Below are 17,912 nucleotides of genomic sequence, written 5' to 3'. Positions count from 1 at the left end.
CGCTAGCGACAGAAACAATATAATGCATTGTAAAGCTCCGAAAGTTCAACCGAGGAAGTGAGCAATCACATCTATCCACTGGTCAACTGGTGTAGTGGTTATCACGTCTGTCTTACAACTTCGCTGTATAGTGTATTGTGAGGACACAGAAGGTCGCAGGTTCGATCCCTGCGTTGATCAACTTTTTTGGATTTATCCCATGCATAGCCAGTCAGTAAATCTGACGATCCTCTTTTTTACTTCTTGTTTTTTTCACTTTTGTATTTGTGTCGCTACTCCCATTTCTAATTCTTCGTATCAATCACCCCAACATCAATGCTTGCTTTACTTTAGGAGATCATGTTCAACTGCAACTCAAGAAAGTTTAGGAATGATATGATGAACAATAGTTATGCTTCGTAAAGTGAGGTAAATTCTAGTTCCACGGATCATTAGCAGGTACCTTAACCGCTACAAATTATCCACATTAGATATGCTCAACTCCCCCACCACCACAACAACAACAACAAAAAAAAAAAAAAAAAAAAAAAAAGCACATCAAAATAACAGACATAGATACGATTAAGATAGATGATGAATTGGTCAGGTTCCTTAAACTACCTAGATACCTTGATAAACAAATAAATGCTCATGCTCATGCTCAGCATTCGCAGAAGAAGAATGGGAAGAAGCTAAGGTAGCAGTTTAACCTCCTTTCCCCCTTTCCCCTTTTCTTCATCATTATCAATCATCATCATCATCTCTCTTCCCAACGCCCGTTCTATAAAGAATACACAGATTCGAAACCCGGAAAAAAACGCCATAACTTGCTCTTCCCAACTTCCAGTTCCCACTACCCCCCTCCCCAATGTGAATTTGCTGTTCCCCTTGGCCACTTCCCCTTCAGAGAGTTACATGCGTTGCCTAAGGTACCTAATACCTAATATATGCCATATACGGCTTCCCTTCTCCCTTTCGATGGGTGTGGGTGTTTGCGGTTAAATGTTCTGGGCTTTTGAAAGGAAAAGGTCGAGCTTAAGCCCATAATAAACGCATGCCTACCTCCTATCCGTCTCCCCTCGGCTTTAAATGACTTTTCTGTCCTGTCCTGTCCTGTCCTGGCCTGGCCTGGCCGGATCTTGGAGGAGAAGCCGTGTATATTAGGTAGAAATATTCGTGTAAGAACGCTATTTTTGGATTCGACCCTAACGCTCTCCATACTCCTTTCCTTCTTACACGCATCCTCTCTATCCTCTTACATCAGCCAGCGTAGCTCAGCTCAGCTCTCATCATCCCACCCCCACCCCGTTCCGGGAAGGAATTCAGCCCGTGTACTCGGAAGAGCTCAGCCCTTCCTTCTCCATATCCCTCACGTACTGCTCCCAGACGTCGACGACCGCGCCGTAGAACTCGACGTGCGCGCCCGCCAGGCCGCCCAGCTGGCGCTTGAGCTCGACTCGCTTGATGCGCTCAAAGTCGACGACCTCCTTGACGACCTCTTCGTCGAAGGCCTCGCTCGTCTTCTTGGCACGCTCCGCCTCGGTCGTCAGCTCGTCGATGCGCATCTCGAGCTTGCGCAGGCGCTCGCGGCGGCTGGCCTCGTGGTCCACGCCCCGCACGTCTTCGATCTTGGACCGGAGGTATCCCCCCGCTCCGCCCAGGGCGCCTGCGCTCCCGTAGCCGTACCCCGACGCCAGCGAGTCGCGGTCGGCCGTCGACTTGTTCAGGTACTCGGTCAGCTGCTCGTGGTCGAGCTGCTTCTGCTCGCGCGCCTTGAGCAGGTTCTTCAGCGCCTGGCTGTACGCCTGCATGTCCCGCAGGCTGCCCAGGTAGTCCTGGTCCGTGTGCTCGCGCAGCTTCTTCAGCCCCGTCGCCGTGTCCTCCACGCTGGCGGCGAACCCGTGCACCGCACTCTCGACGCCCGGCTCCAGGGTGATTAGTTTTTGGAATTGTTCGGCGAGGTCCCGCAAGTCGGTCTCGAGGTCTATTTCGCGCCGGGCGACCCGCGCCACGACCTTTTCTACGTGCCCCAAGTCCTCGTCCAGCTTGTCGCTCTTCTCGCGAACTTCGACGAACCGCTTGTCGTGCTTGTGAACTTTGGTGAAAGCGTTGATGAAGGTGTCGGCGAAGTTGTCGAATACGCCTCCGCTCCCTTGGTCGGACGCCGTGCTAGTTCTAGACGCACGGGACTTCATGGTCGCGTTCCAGTCGGGGGACTCGAGGAAGGTGTGGAAGATAGGCGCTCGGCGGAGGATAGGATGTAGGGTGATGCGCGCGAGGAAGCGTTGTAGAGAGAAGCCTCGTCGGTTGGTGAAGTCTGGGCCGAAGCGATCGCCTCGCACGTACTCCATGCGCTGTTTATCTGGCAGCGGCGGTACCGCGCATGCTGGGTAGTCCTTGGAAAGGGTCTTATAGAGGAAGACGAAATCTGTGAAGCGACGGCGAGAGGTGAAGGTTGATTTCTGGAAGGAGGGGAATGTTGACTGCGTCGGCGGTTTAGTATTGGGTATTATCATTATAGCGATATACAGCGATATATACTCATATATAGCGATATGTGGTGATATATGGTGGTAGTCTTACATGTGTAGTAATCAGATACGATACAAATGCATCTTTGGTACCGTCTTGTTCCTTGCGAGGCTCTGATACGGTGCACTCGAGGATGTCGCCGGACAGGCCGGGATCGAGGCGTTCCAGGTCGGCGCCGTGATGTTGGGCTTGTGCGCTAGGAGGCTCTGCTTCTATAGTAGGTGTAGATGAGGTAGAACTAGCCGCATTGTTACTGCTGTTCCAAGGGATATTAGAGAATGTGTCTTCGTCGATAACCGCCATGGTTGGTGGGGTTTGAGTCCGGTCCTGCTATAACCTAACCCACTGTTCGGGTAGTAGAGATCCTATAGCCAAAAATCGATTTGTAGGTTAGATAGTTTCTGGCGTCCGATTCAATCTCAATGAGTTAAAATAAGATGCGCTATTGGTTCTGGAGAGTAAGGACCGATGTTGTCGAATGTAGAGGTGCTGAAGGTTGATGATGTAGGGATTGGGATTGGATTAAGTTCCAGATTTGAGGTGGGGAGCAATCCAAAAGAGCTGCCTTAGGTACTATCGGGTTAGGTACCTAGGTAGGTAGGTAGCCTGTAAGCACCTATCAGCCTAACTATCCTCAAAGTACCTAGGTACCTTAGGTGCCTTTTTCGAAGGGCTGGCATGGCGACGTCACAGCATGTAATAATTCAAATTAAGCTTTATTCAAATCACGAGTGATATAAGCTTACAGGACAGAGCCCCTTTTCAGGCAATAACATTAGGTACTTTCAGATAGATACCTCATATTGATAAGATCTATCAACACACCTAGGTACCTCAACCCGACACAAGTTCCATCAGCAACATCATTACCTTCTTAGTAAATACTCACTTTATCCTCATTTTCATATGATCATGTTTAAAAAATAATAATAATAAATAATAATAAGTAATAATAAATAATGATAAAAACAAAAAACATACTCTAATTGTCATTATATTATTCTATCTATTCTCATCGTAGCCCGCCGTCATTCTTACAATACAAAACCCAAATTGTCCCTATCCTCGTTAATAACCCGTCCCCATTCCAGCAGCAGCCGGAACATATACACTTCCATATCCTCCCTTCTGATCGCTTTATCAGCCCACTTGCGGCCCTCCTCCGCGATCCAGCGCGCGTCCTCCAACCGCCCCTGAGTAAGTCGCGATCGCCCATTTATCGGCCCTCGATTCTTCAGCCCGATAAAGTACGCCAACGTGCTATGAAGCCCGTGGTATCGTAGGTCGACCGGTACAAAATGCACCCACGGCAACAACCGCTCCGTATACCATTCGCGGAAGATGGTTGACAAGACCGGCACGCTATTGGATCGAAGAATCGGGAGCAGGTTAGGTGACGGCCCATCCGCAGTATCAAGTACTATAATATATCGGTTATCGAATGCCTTGGCTGGTTCCTTGAACCCGAATTCTCTTCGTAGGAGCTCGCAATGTTTTGCATCCGTACAGGATCCGTCATCCGTGAAGGAAAACTGGAAAGGCAGAGGCCCGTTAGCCTCTTCTAGCAACGTCTTTTCATACCGAAATGTATCTTTCCCCTTGACCATGTCGCCAATGAGCATGGATATCGCATCGTTGGCACTCGCGTTGTTTGCGAGATGGACCAACCGATGTCGCTGTCCGCCAAAAAGTGAAGAAGTCGTTATGACCCGCGAGTCGCTAGCGTCCCCCTGCCAGAAGACAATGTCCTTCTTCTTTTCAAACCCTACATCGTCTGCCCCGATCAAATTTGGGCCTATAAGCGGAAAGAGTATATCGTTAAACCCATCCGTCTTCGATTTGCTGAATATCGGTAAAAGATCTTGGTGTAAGTCGTAGAGATGGGGGGTCGTGTGAAAGTCGTGGAGGTTGAATATATCCGGCTGGTGACACGGGTCGAGATACATCTCCCAGTCTTCCACAAATTGGCCTTGGGAGTGAGGTTTCACGCACGAAGGACAGAAATCCCTCACATCCCAATGTACGCCCCCACGGGCAGCCGAACCAGGCGGGCAGGCCAAGACTTCAAGTTGTCGAAATTTCGTTGGAGATACGTATCTTTGGGTATCCGACCCGGGAGCAACCTTGGCTGCATCGATGGGACTCCTCTTTTCCAGATTATAGTCCTCTCCACGCTTATGCGGACGACGAGGAAGAAGTCGAAATCGGCCCCTACTTCCTGCCATAGTTAATCTATGCACATCATCCCAAGGAACTAAGATCCTCGGCCGTTCATTAAGATTTATGGCAATCGACATGGGAGGGAGGTGTCCAACGAATGTTGAAATCATCGAAACAGCATAGTCTAACACCGGCAACTGTGATGACTGGGCGGGCAGGTTATGAGATACTTTGCCATCAGCAATTTTAATAATCGCAATATCCGGTAGCTCGTACACCTTTTCTAGCCCTTCTTGGATCTTTTGTGGCTTCATGCCCCAGAAAGGCCGGAGATCTTTCTCTATCTGATCATATTTATCGATGATAATCGACCTTCGTTGCTGTGCGTATTCGAACCACTTGTCGAAGTTTGGCGGCGGGTCACGCCCCTGATGGCGCTCTTTATATTCTTCGACAGCGAGCTTCAGTGTAGTGCTAACTGTTGCGTGTCGAAGCCAGCGATCTGCTTCCACCCTTCTCCTATAAACGAACTCGTCGACAGGGTGCCTATTCAGTTGTCCGTCCTTAAAAGAAGCATATATGGATGATGCGAATAGAATACAAAGAAGCGTGCACAAGAGGATCACTCGCTTGAAAACGACAATCCATCTAATGCTGTTTGCGTACGTGAAAACCACGAAGCCAAAAGAGATGAGAGATAGCACTATTAGGGGCTGGATTGCCGAGGTCTGCTGGTACGTTCCGATTAACGTGACGCTCTGGACACTAGCCAGTATACCAGAGGTGAAGGTTGCGACGGCCGTAGGCTCCATCACAGAAGAATCACAAGCCCAGAGCGCCATTGAAATGACGAAGGCGGAAACAAGCAGACCCGTGCTAAAAACATCAAAAAAATAGAGTGAACCGATTCCCCTGAAAGGATGATGGTTAATAATCTCGCGGTGCTGAGATATCCGTGCTTCCAGACACAGAAGCAAGACACCAATGGCGGCCATGAGCAATATTCCGCCAAGCTTTCGGAGACGACCCTTCGTAGTCCGCGCCCACGAAAGTACCCTCCATAACATAATTATAATGGCAGCATCGGTGAAAACACCTACCCACTGCAATAGCGGAATGAACGCGCCTGTCTTGCCATGAGTAGTGCAGAAGTAAGTGGACCTTAAGGTGAAATCGCCTGTCATAAAAACGCCATAACTCAATAAGATAGAACTAGCGAGAATATGAATAGGAGAGCTTATAAGCCAATTCTTGAAGTCGTCTAACGGGTTACCCCACATATCTTCAGGATCATCGGATGCGTCTGTAGGCGCACGATATGAAAGGAACTCATAGGCAGCTAGGAGTACAGGGAGAAAAGCCTATAGTATGTTAGACATAAGTTTACAACTAGTAAAAAATTGGTGGGGGTAGATAGGTAGGTATGCTTTACCTCTACGCCTTTAGAGGCACATTGAAAGTTGGTGAGAACTTGATGTACAATCTCCAATCGAAATACGATGAGAAATATTATACAGGGAACATAAAGACGACGAGGCCGGTGTGGCAGGGACGACTGCATTCCCTTCAGAACCGCCTCCGAATCTGCCAGGCGATATTAGAACTTGCTTCTTTACTAAACGGCTGCTAATCAAGACGTACCAAATCTTCCATCTGCGCCGGGAAGCCATTCTGAAAACAGACTAGCTATGAAAGCTACAGAGCCTGAAATGAATAAGAGCAAAAACGACGATAATCGCGGTTGGTCTATACAGCATATGAGCTTTCAAGGGCTTAATAGTTTATAAGATCGAATATATATATGAACGTACCTATTAAAGAATGTCTCTGTAAGGAACATGATAACCAGATATACGAAGCGAGAAAGCTGCGTACATACACAACAAGTTAGCCACGACTCATAAAAACCCCAAAGACCCAATGACCCAGAGACCCAAAATTCGGGTATCCATCACAACTTACCAGACAGACGTCAACCTCGAGCCTCCATCACGTGCCATTTGAACAGCATAAAAACAAAGCCATTCAACGAAGATACAGTTGACATGTAACTTAGGTACCTAACTAATGTTTCCAAATAAATAAGGAGTGAACTCGACGGTGGTCGATACGAACGGTAAAACCCACAAACGGAGAACCCTGGGCAAAAACCCGCTGAAAAAGGAAACGGAGATCCCTATTTCCCCCTGGCTGTGGCGCAGCCGGGTCTATGTGCGAATAAGCGCATCGCGAACTGTGTCAGCTGTACTGAATTCTGTGGGTTGTACAGTGCCGGGACAGTATTAGAGACTATTGTTTCTCTTATTGATTGCCACGGATCCGTGGAGCCGCAGTTCGACCTTATGCAATAAGACGAGAGACTACAGGCACGCGGCGTAAGCATAAGGGCATTGTACTAAAGACGAACCGAAGACTTTGGATAGTTACTGGCTTTCTAAATTGCACATCATTGGTGTATACGTTAGGCTCTTAGAATATGATAATCTACTAGTTATTAGTTATGAAATAACTAACTATAGTCTACAGAACCAATAGAAGAGACAAGTGGTGTTCTAGCAACTAGGTACCTCCTACTCAACCTAACCTTAACTCTTCATAAGAGATATGTGAAAAATGTGAAAAATAGAATGCCACATATAATAATGCCAAGAATATATTAACTCAATAAGAGACTTTGACTTTTCTAACTCATCTTAACTTAGGTAGTCTATCAAGTATACCATTGAAGTAAGTATTAACCTGCAAATGACTTGAGTTTCAAAACGCCCCTCATAAGAAGTGCGGCGTGTCTGAGCCATCCAAAAGAGCTATCATCTCAACGATAACCAAAGCTCTTATGCGTGAAGACTTCCGTATGATTGACGCTATGTTGAGATTCCATACATATCTTCATTATGACCTTATGTTATAACAGGTTAGGTAGGTAGGTAGGTATGTTGTCCGAGATCAGTCTTCTAAAACTAGTAGACTTCATATAGTTGCTAGTTTAAAAATATATTACAAGTAGGTAATTACCTTGGGTAGGTCAGAAGTATAAGCAACATAGAGCTTATAACATACCTTATAGCGTATATAGTTCATAGATTGGACCTCATGGTAACGAGCACACGTACGCGGCGACCAATATAACATTAAGGACTCTATTCCTCCAAAACCTGCATCTAGGTAAGTTGTTAATAAGGCGCAATAGTTTCCCAAGTCTATAATTGCCGCGTTACCTCTCAACTTTACTTGGCTGTATAAGCCACGTGTAATCAAGGTATATTGGTCGGAAGATATCGGAATAGTCTCGAAATGTCCTGTAAGTCTATAGTGGGTAGAATCACGCATGGTAGGTAGGTAAGTAAGGTAATGGAAACTACCTAACCTAGGCACGGTTGAGTTGCCTATAATACAGCATCTTAAGAAATATCCTCACGTGTCAGATAAATACCACCCTAGATATGTCTCTCCTCCCCTTTTGTGGCCTTGCTAGGTGGCAAAAGTACCTAAGGTACTGACAGCATTTCTGCTTTTGTTTATTACCTGAGTGACGGATGCCAGCCTGCTGTAACTACGATATGGAACATTCTACGGCATGCACAAGTCGAAAGAAAAGGCAATATATCTCATTTTCTATATGTAGTAACTTTGCGCTCTAGAACAAAAGCACGTTAATTCCACGCATGCTTTCCGACCGCAGCCAAGCAACGTTACGACGCACCTTATCTAGATGTCACTACATACCTCTCTCCATATACGTCATCGAGAGCAGGTATTGGGCGGGGGCGGTGAGTTAGATTAGGCTCCGTAAGCGTTGTAGTCGACCTAGCTCTCCGCCGTGCCGACATCCCCGTTGGCTCCGTCACTTTGCGGCTTGTAGGATCAGGTTTCATTGGACGATGGCATCCGTGGTGACGGCTATTGGGTTTCCCATCGTTCAGCTGGGAAAAGACCCTGATAGATAACGTCAGTCGCGCGGGTTGAGGCGGCTTTTTTTTTCGTCTCCTTTTCCTTTGGCCAACTCCGAGCGAACACCGTCACATGCTGAATTGAGATCGGGGGCTTTTCTGTGCTACGGATAAAAGATACCTACCTATTACCTATGGTGTTTAATAGAGAGCCTCGCTATTGCGCTATGGGAGGGATTGGGCGAATGCGATATTCCAAGAATCGTCAAGAATATTCCTGTCGGTTTGGGTATTACCAAGCCAACCTGTATGTACCTATTCGCGAACCAACCATATCTGAGTTTTTCTTTTTCTTGGTTCGCCCTGCTATCCCGAGGAAGCGGAAGATAACCGTGCCCGGCTGTGCTCCTCTCTGCATTCCTGCAGTATGATGCGGAAGTGACGGGAATTGTGCTTCGTAGATAGTAGAAATATGATATAGAACATGCGAAGGTTACACCGCAACGATTTCAGACAGGCAAGCAATTCGGTATCGTCTTCGAGGATAATCTCGGTCTAATTTATGATAGGAGATGCTGCATGTAGACCATTATTTTCAGAGGCTCGCTTTTATCATAGGTACTGTATCCAAGATACCCGGGGTCCGGCTCGGTGGTAGCGCTGACAATCTCAACTTTGGGGATTGGAGACCTAGATTTCCTCATATTGGGCATCAATGGATATCTTTCCAGACGTTACGGCTTTTGAAAAATGAAGTGATCAAGCAACTTCACGAAAGTCATCCGTGGCGAGGAGGTACAAGACGGCAGTAGGTGGTTCCTGCGGTCATCTCGGTCGCCTTTAACTCGGCAATTCGCTCGTCAACAATGGCCTTTCGCACTTTTGCGTGTTTAGGCACGCATGAGGAGAAGTGCTCCTTTTTTTGGCCGGGGAAAAAGAGGTATCACCATCTGGCTTACTTACAGGTTAACATCATTATTCCGTCATCCGCACTAACCGCTGTTATTCTATGATAGGTGGCCTCGGAGGTAGGCTTATAGGGCTGAGTGATGGACAGGCTAAGTTAAGACAAGACCCTTAATGTTACTGTCGCCAGATCGCCCATTTCATTTGTCCTCGGTGGCAAGATATCTGCATCTGCATCTGGAGGAAGCACGCGTGATTTGGACCCTGTCACTTTGAGCGGCTTCCCAGTTGAAGAAATTCTGGATTGTTTACCAATGATAATACCCGGCAGTAGGGGTCTTTTTCTGCTAGGTTGGACATGCGTCGGGGCAAGGGCACCCTACGGGGAGAGCGAGATGATTGGTAAATATATTCGACGTGTTCCGATGGCCACACCCTATATGCCGAATTGATCTGTGTTGCGTTCCCTCGACGGCAGCGGACCGGCAATCTCGTCAACTTCAGGACAAGTTGACAGGTCAACAACGGGGAGCCGGAGTGTTGTTCTATATAAACCTCAAATAGATAGACGGACGTTGTCGGACCTCGGACTTATCCAATTATGGAAGAGTGAAGAGAAGAGAACAGAGACAACAAAGACTAATACCTACCCGTAAGTGTACCTAGACAGATCTTGCCAAAAGCTAATCCTTATTAGCTACCTAGAACAATGCCGTCGTACATAGTATACGCCCTTGGTAAAACGCTAACACTGCGGAACCTGCACCAGAACCAACCATAATAGCTAGGATATACACCTTCGAGTTACATTATTGGACGACGGGCAGAACCAACCAACCAACCCCATGATGAACTCAGCAATCCTCCTAACCTGCAGGGTTCGCGGGGAAGAAGAAATAACGTAAGAACATGGAGATGCGGGGAAACTTACAGCTTGTATGCCAGTACATACCTAACATAGGTAGCATCACATACATTAGGAGGTACCTACCTAGGAGGTGCCTAATGTACATACCCAAGGTATGTACTAGGTTGAGCTGTGTTCATGGTGAGGCAGCGATGCATGGAAAGGGAGCCGAACATGTAGGTGAATGTGTAAATGCGATCATGTGGCGTCGGCTTATATCAATGATTGCTATACCCCCTGACCATCTTTCTGATTCGACCGGTTAGTAGCAGAGACGAACGAGCTTCCAGCCTAACCCCTAACCTTCCTACCTGCTAGGTTACAGGTAGTTAGTCCTCCTTTAGTCTCAACTCTCAAGTGTGACCATTAAGGTTTTTTTTGTTTGTTTTTTTCTCTTTGGGCGAGGTACGGTTAACCTTATGCGATACTGTAGATTATAGGAGAGCTGACGTTGCTAGCGGATGCTATTAAGCTCCACCTTGTTGACTCGTGCTATGGTAGGCTCCTTAGTTGGTGGGATGCCTGAATAGGTAATCCGAAAGTGTCCAAACCATAGCCTCCAGGAGGGTTCATCTGGTGATTCATCAGCAATGTTCTTTGTCTACCAGGCACGTGGGGTTGCGATACTGGGTTTGTAATACTTCTTAGAAGCCAAAACTTCCCCGTCATGTTCGTGTGTCTGCTAACCAGCCTTGCATAGCCAAGCTTCGCACACAATAGCATGCCCCGTCGGTCTTTGATCATATATCGGATTTTCAAACCTTCACCGGTTCCCTTCATCCCAGCTTGCCTGGTTAAGGCCGATTTCTACGATGGTACAATATGCTACCGCATCTGCGGAGAAGACTGTACTTTAGCTCGAGAACTGTTGAACCCTCGTTTATGGCTCCGAGGCCCAAGCTCTCGACCCCCCTCTCTCTATCCTAGGGAGGAGCGGAGCCCCCTCATGACCTGGTACCTATTCTCTAATTTGACTCACGGTTAGTTCCAAGGGCTACATTTGCGGCTTTGTCTCCCAGAATACAAGGGAAAGAGGAGGGGTCTAGACTTGGGCATTGTGAACGCCTTGGCGGAACTGGCACTCTCGGCTCACGATAGCTCCCGGGACAGGGGAGTAAAGCTTCGCTATATATGACGTCCATTAGGAGCTCACTCTCTTTCGATATAGAACCCATCAATCATTCACATTCTACTACTACTCCCGTGCTATCGTGGACTGTATCCTCCTTACTTGTGCTACTGGATATCCTTGTTATTGTGTTGTTCACCCCACGCCTTCTAGTCTAGCAGATCGTTATCTTCATCAAGCAAGGCATAACGCTGGCCCGCAGAACTATAACCAGGACTGAGGTGTCTTCGTTGAGACTGGACCGCACAAAGCAAAGTATATATTTATATATATTAAGTCGTCTCGGGCCTCCTATACCAAGAACCCCCAATTAGATTAGAGCAATTCACAATGTCGAACCTTGCGCCGAGAATATCGCGAGCCGTCCCTTCAGCGGGAAGACTGACCCGCGCTATGCCGCGCGCGATACCGGCATGCAGCCTTACAACAAGAACAGCAGGGACAGCAGCATGCAGGTTACTTACCTCTCATCAGGAGCCGGCAAGCCGGCCTTTTCACAACACCGCGGCTAGCGGTACCAAAGTCGACCTAACTCAGAGCAGCCCCCCGGGTATATTACCCGAGTTCAGCTTGAAGGGTAAGGTGGTCGTCGTCTCGGGCGGAGCGCAAGGACTCGGTCTCGTGCAGACCGAAGCGCTGCTCGAAGCAGGGGCAAAAGGTGCGAAGAATGAACCCGATTTTATTTAACGTCCTGTCGAGAAAAAAATAAATAAAGATAAAGATAAAAAAAAAAAGAATGCTAACTGGTGATTGGGGGGTGGTGACAACAGTACACGTTCTAGACAGACAACCCCAGCCCGGCGCGGGCTCGTCGTTCGACAAAGTATCTCGCCGGGCCAAGGACGAGCTCGGCGCCTCGCTGAGCTACCACCAGGTCGACGTTCTGGAGGGAGCCGAAAAGCTCCACAAGATCACGGAGGGGATCGTCGCCCGGGAGGGACATATCGACGGCCTGATCGCGGCCGCGGGCATCCAGCAGGAGACACCGGCTCTGGAGTATACCGCGGAGGACGCCAGCCGCATGTTGGGAGTCAACGTCACGGGGGTTCTCCTGACGGCGCAGGCCGTGGCGAAGCACATGTACCAGAACGACACCCCCGGAAGCATCGTGCTGATCGCCAGCATGAGCGGCAGCATCGCGAACCGCGGGTTGATCTGCCCGTAAGTTCTACTGACTTCCTTCTCCCTACCCATTCATTCCCCTTCCTCCTTCCATGAATTGTACTTCCCAACTCAACTCAACTAACCCTCCCGCTTTCCTCCCCTCGCAGGGTCTACAACGCGTCGAAAGCGGCGGTGATCCAGCTGGGGCGGAACTTGGCGATGGAGTGGGGGGTGAAGAACATACGGGTGAACACGATCTCGCCGGGGTACATCGTGACGGAGATGGTGCAGAAGCTGTTCGAGCGGTTCCCCGACCGCGCGGTCGAGTGGCCCAAGCAGAACATGCTCAACCGCCTCAGCCGGCCCGAGGACTACCGCGGCGCCGCCGTCTTCCTGCTCAGCGACGCCAGCCGCTTCATGACCGGCGCCGACCTGCGCATCGACGGCGGGCACGCCGCTTGGTAGAGCAACGCTGCGACGGGGGAGTGGTTCGGCTTAGCCGGTATATTAGGTACCTCTTATACGTATATAGATATACAGCGCCTTTACCTAAACTGGTAAAGATATCCGTCTGCTCGTTGGGGACAAGCGGCAACAGATTTCCCCGCGGCGGAGCTTGATGATAACGAACGAGTCTATATTCGGCGTATTACCGAACGTACAAGGCAACGTGGTAGACGGCGTCGTTTCTTTTTTTAGGCCCCCCCCCCCCTTTTTTTTTTTTTTTTGCAGACCTCGAATCGCAATCATATAGTTACACGAAAGAATGAACCTATCACACGTGCCCATTTCAAGTTGTCATGTAATAATAAATTTAACTCGCTTTATACTTTGCATGTTGTTTGTTCCCGTAGTTGTTGTTATTGCACCTAAGTCAGCGGCAGCGTAACCCCCTTGGGCCCCAACCTCTCCATCGCACCGCTCTTGATCCGCAACCTCTTCTCGATATCCGCGGCCGGTGTGCCCCTCGCCTGCAGCACCAGCGCTTGCTTCAGAGTCCCCACGTCCAGGAACTCCCTCCCCCCTCCTCCTCCTGCTGCTCCCGGGCGACCGGCCAGGCCGCTCTCGAACTCGCCCGTCGCGCCCTCCTGCAGCCTGCGCCGGGCCTCGAGCGCGCTGAGCGTCTGGTTCTGCGCGGGGGAAGGGAACGCGTGGCTGTGGGGGCCTTGGTCGGGAGCGCCGGGGTGCAGGGACGCGGACGCCGTCGACGAGTTGGATAGCGTCGGGTTCGGCGTCGCGACGCCCATCTGCTTCAGCCGCTGCGAGAAGGCTGCGTTCGTGAACGGGTTCGGGTCTAGGTCCGGGTCGGCGCTGTCGGCTTTGATTGCTGGGAAGCGGTTGCGTGGTTAGCGGTTGCGGTTTGCGGAAGCCTAGCCTAGCATGATATGACATGACGGTAGTAGTAGTGGGAGTGACAGTGCTCACCGTCGTCTTTCGAAAACGACGCTCGCCCTTCCGGCGCCCGCCGTTGCGCTGCTGCGGGCTGTGACTGCAACTGCGACTGCGACTGCGGTTGCGGGCGAGCGTGTGGAGGAGCGGCGCTGCCGGGCGCTCTGGCGGGGAATTTGCGTGTCGCCGATTGGGCGGGTTTCGATGCTCTCGCTCCCATGGCAGATAGATGCTGTATATTAACTATTAATTATGTCCCCCTCTCCGCTGGTTGTGATTAATTGGTGCTTGCTAGGAAATACGTACTATGTGATGGTACGGCAGGTAGCGGGTAAGTAGCGCTAGCGAGGTTTTTGGTTAAAATTTCTAGATGACGTTACCGTACGTTAGGTAGGTGTCGGATAGCTGTAGCTTAAGGGAGCTTGGGCCAATGTTAGGTACCTAGGTACATCAGGTACAATGCAAAGTTCAATTCTGTGGTCTTCGTCCTGGACGTCGGGTTTTACCATTACATGATTTTTCTTTTCCGTATTATTCCTCAACGTCTTAGCATATACTGAGAAATTTACTGCTAACAATGTTCAAACAATATTCAAAGTCGTGCATCTATATTCTGACTTCTAGTTCTCACTTTGCTATTACGTTGTAAAGCTGCTAGTTTCTCCAGGTGATGGTCTTCGTTCTGACCCATTCTTCTATCCCGTTCAGGGAGTTAAACCGCCCGTATCCGCTCTCCTTAGTTCCTCCGTGAGGTAATGTCGGTTCATCGTGCACGGTCATATTATTTATATGAACCGCGCCGGTCTCTATACCCCGTGCAAATCGCAGGCCAACCTTCAGATCCTCGGTGAACACGGCGGATGCGAGGCCGTATTCGGTATCGTTGGCTATTCGCAACGCCTCTTCTTCCGTTTCTACTTCGATAAAGCTGACAGACATGCCGAATGATTCCTGCTTGTACAGGTCCATGTCAGATGTCACCTTACCGGCGACTATCGGCCTCATCCTTGTCTTGGAACTTTCCGTGGCATCTACGTTCCCGTGGAGGACAACGGCGCCCTTGCTGATCGCATCCTTTAGGAGGTTTTTGTTCTTGTCGACGCTTCGAGAACTGATCAAGACTGGGGCATCGCCCTTTGACGGGAACATGTTCTCGATGGTTGCAACTAGCTTCTCTTTGAATGCATCGCTGATCTTCTTATGAACGATGATCCTCTCCGTGCTCATGCACACCTGTCCGGAGAAAACGAACGCCCCCAGGGCGCACTGTTCGGCAGCGAGGCCCAAGTTGGCGTCTTCCCATACGATAGCTGGTGCCTTGCCGCCGAGTTCCAGGACGAGCGGTTTTAGGTACTGACCCGCTATCTTTGCGATGATCTTCCCCACCGCGGTGCTTCCGGTGAAGTTGATCTTTTTGACATGTGGACTTGAGATCAAATACTCGGTTACCGATGGCGCGTGGGCCGGGTCGGTTACTATGTAATTCAGCACTCCTTTAGGTAAGCCGGCCTCGTAGAGGATGGACACGATAGCATGATGGCTACGTGGCGACAATTCGGATCCCTTGAAAACAACCGTACAGCCAGCCGCAATGGGGTAGAGTACTGCGCGGAGGCCTAGGATATATGGCGCGTTCCTTCGCAGGTGTTAGCCTAGGCTTTTACTGCGCAAGTTAATCGAGTGAAGCTTACCAAGGCGCCATTGCTAATACAACGCCGTACGGTTCTTTCACGAGGAGAGCTGTGCGGCCCGGACCGCATGGGGGAATGCTGCCTTCTACAGCACTTACTCGCCCTGCTACATCCTTGGTCATATTAACGATAGTGGTGAGGTTGAAGTCGGCCAAGCCACGCTCAGCCCCAACTTCGTCGAGTAGATATTTAGCTAACTCCTCCTTTCTGCGGTCTATGATCTCAGCTGCTCTGAGAATAATATCCCGACGCTCGGCTATTGACGAATTTCGCCATTGCTGACCAGCAGCTGCGGCAGCCTCGATAGCTGCGCGAGCGTCTTCCTCTGTTGCTATACCGCATTTGTGTAAGACCTTACCGGTGTCAGGCGATATCAAATCGAAGGTCTTCTCGACGAGGTGCTCCTCGCCACCAATGACAAACGGTACGGTGTGTGTTGACATGTTTGCGGTGTCTTTGGTGAATGGTCAAATAGAGTTGTAGACGGCGTTGAGCTGGTTTAATTCTAAATTTGTAAACCCCAGGCAATCAATGCCCTTTAGGATATTCTGCATCCTAGATATCGGTGTTATACCAACTAGGTAAGCGGGGCCTAATGGGAACGAACCAACGGGATACGAATCTCACATCTATTACCGAGATTCAATGCCCTGGTAACATCTTGGCTATCTCTCACCTGAGTTCTCACTCAAGCCAACCCCACCTTTAGTCACATCACATTCTAACTGCTCTACTACTAGTGTATCCGGTAATTTGTTCGTATCACGTAACACTAGATCTTCAACCGGGAGATGAGGAATGATTCATAAACCCTTGTACGTTTACCAATGCGGATAAAAACTTGGGGTACACGCATAGGTCGAAAGCCTTACGCAACTATAATATAAGCCGGCTTTCTTTACCGTCGCTATTAATCGCTAACATACCTAGATATGTGTTCTTCGTTGGTTGTGTTCTGTTCCTCGTGAGACCGAGACATTTCAAACAGCGCAACTACTTAGAAATGTTAGAATGGTATACTAGGTAGTACTCATCTTGTGACTCAAGGTTAGTTAAGAATAGGGATAAATTAACCGAGAACTTCGTTACAGTAAGCTCACGTAGAAGAGATCATTGGACGATGGGATTTTGTTGGATGATATTAAAAATGAGCAAAAAACATATTCCGCAAATAGTCTTTTATATAGTCCAATATTTCTACTGTCTAGGGGTAGTTAGTCTATACTATGTACATGGGATGCCATGCTTTATGCTTGGCCAATAAGCCAGATCAATATATTCACCCATGTCCCTGATCAATTACTATGGCGAACAAAGGTCGCCAGCAGCTTGCATAAGGTATACTACATTCGACTGCCCGTTATAATAACCCAACCCCCCGGATACGCCTGTAATATCAAACCGTAATAAATCGTGCCGTCGGGTATCTCATCTCTGTGGAACACTATTCGGAGTCGGCATCGAGAGCTTAGCTACTATGTATGTAGTTCTCCCTGATGCACCCTAAGCCGTAACACTAGTAGTTAGTTCCTGATCCTATTACTTCTCTCCGCAGGACCAGGCGACAATTATCGGACGAAGCCAATTCTCCATGACACCCCTTCGCATTCCCATTTCCATTTCTGTTTCTGCTTCCGGCGCTCGCAACCCCGTTCTCTCGCTTCCCTCGTTCCCTCACCGGCTACCGAATATATCCCGTCTCTCGAGTATCGACCGGCTCTTAACCTGGCTCACAAACTCCTCGACTTCCATCCTGACGATGTGCTCGCCGGGGACGACGACCAGGCCCAGGTACCGCGACGTCATGTCCAGGGCTACCTTGTCTTCCGCGCCGGACCCGGGTCCGGAGTCGGGGTCGGGGTCGGGGTCGGAGCCCGCGAAGGCTTGGGCTTTGGCCTCGGCTACCTTCTGCTGCGACGGCTCGCGGTACTCGTAGGTGAGCGCTAGGACTACGTTGCTATGCTGGAGACAGACATACACGTAGGTAGTTAATATGAGGTGCGATGGTTAGGTATGTTATGATGGTTATGCTAGGTACGGAGAGGGCGAGGGGTGACGACATACCGTGTCTGTGCATTTAAAAGTCCCAATGAAGATGCGCCCGTCCGTCGTGTAGATCCGCAGGGTTTTGTCGAGCAGCGACTTGAGGAATGCTTCGGCCTCTACCGGGTCTGTGGTTTCCTCCATGGTTTTATTTATATTTGATATTATTTGGTTTCTCATTA

General features: G+C 49.3%; 6 protein-coding genes and 1 non-coding gene across 7 annotated transcripts; 2 read left to right on the top strand and 5 right to left on the bottom strand.

Annotated features, from left to right (window-relative positions):
- The first annotated feature begins 80 nt into the window (after positions 1-80).
- On the top strand, positions 81-180 carry F4812DRAFT_t144. The gene has a single exon. It is a non-coding gene; the product is annotated as a tRNA-Val (tRNA).
- An 810-nt stretch (positions 181-990) lies between these two features.
- F4812DRAFT_224009 (uncharacterized protein) lies at positions 991-2,953 on the bottom strand. Its single transcript, XM_047930466.1, has 2 exons — positions 2,563-2,953; positions 991-2,462 (listed from the first exon to the last, which is right to left on the bottom strand). The coding sequence occupies exons 1-2, from the start codon at positions 2,812-2,814 to the stop codon at positions 1,302-1,304; spliced, it is 1,413 nt and encodes a 470-aa protein (XP_047786423.1). The 5' UTR covers positions 2,815-2,953; the 3' UTR covers positions 991-1,301.
- Positions 2,954-3,331: 378 nt separating this feature from the next.
- F4812DRAFT_444640 (glycosyltransferase family 90 protein) lies at positions 3,332-6,795 on the bottom strand. The gene is made up of 5 exons (XM_047935513.1): positions 6,634-6,795; positions 6,483-6,538; positions 6,313-6,417; positions 6,104-6,255; positions 3,332-6,032 (listed from the first exon to the last, which is right to left on the bottom strand). The coding sequence occupies exons 1-5, from the start codon at positions 6,669-6,671 to the stop codon at positions 3,546-3,548; spliced, it is 2,838 nt and encodes a 945-aa protein (XP_047786422.1). The 5' UTR covers positions 6,672-6,795; the 3' UTR covers positions 3,332-3,545.
- Positions 6,796-11,596: 4,801 nt separating this feature from the next.
- F4812DRAFT_223851 (NAD(P)-binding protein) lies at positions 11,597-13,239 on the top strand. The gene is made up of 3 exons (XM_047930465.1): positions 11,597-12,161; positions 12,274-12,664; positions 12,775-13,239. Exons 1-3 carry the CDS (start codon positions 11,834-11,836, stop codon positions 13,070-13,072), a joined length of 1,017 nt encoding a protein of 338 aa, XP_047786421.1. The 5' UTR covers positions 11,597-11,833; the 3' UTR covers positions 13,073-13,239.
- A 204-nt stretch (positions 13,240-13,443) lies between these two features.
- F4812DRAFT_444616 (uncharacterized protein) lies at positions 13,444-14,311 on the bottom strand. Its single transcript, XM_047935512.1, has 2 exons — positions 14,033-14,311; positions 13,444-13,934 (listed from the first exon to the last, which is right to left on the bottom strand). The coding sequence occupies exons 1-2, from the start codon at positions 14,214-14,216 to the stop codon at positions 13,477-13,479; spliced, it is 642 nt and encodes a 213-aa protein (XP_047786420.1). The 5' UTR covers positions 14,217-14,311; the 3' UTR covers positions 13,444-13,476.
- A 95-nt stretch (positions 14,312-14,406) lies between these two features.
- Positions 14,407-16,356, bottom strand: F4812DRAFT_223831 (aldehyde dehydrogenase). Its single transcript, XM_047930464.1, has 2 exons — positions 15,688-16,356; positions 14,407-15,632 (listed from the first exon to the last, which is right to left on the bottom strand). Exons 1-2 carry the CDS (start codon positions 16,128-16,130, stop codon positions 14,651-14,653), a joined length of 1,425 nt encoding a protein of 474 aa, XP_047786419.1. The 5' UTR covers positions 16,131-16,356; the 3' UTR covers positions 14,407-14,650.
- A 1,005-nt stretch (positions 16,357-17,361) lies between these two features.
- On the bottom strand, positions 17,362-17,874 carry F4812DRAFT_463161 (uncharacterized protein; the record flags this gene model as incomplete). Its single annotated transcript, XM_047938164.1, has 2 exons — positions 17,362-17,649; positions 17,752-17,874. 2 exons carry the CDS (start codon positions 17,872-17,874, stop codon positions 17,362-17,364), a joined length of 411 nt encoding a protein of 136 aa, XP_047786418.1.
- Between the last annotated feature and the right edge of the window lie 38 nt (positions 17,875-17,912).

This window comes from Daldinia caldariorum, assembly GCF_022478825.1.
Source record: "Daldinia caldariorum strain CBS 122874 unplaced genomic scaffold F4812scaffold_22, whole genome shotgun sequence".
In the NCBI taxonomy this organism is placed as follows: domain Eukaryota; kingdom Fungi; phylum Ascomycota; class Sordariomycetes; order Xylariales; family Hypoxylaceae; genus Daldinia; species Daldinia caldariorum.
Note: the sequence above shows the minus strand (reverse complement) of the source record. Positions and strands in the feature narration are given on the sequence as shown.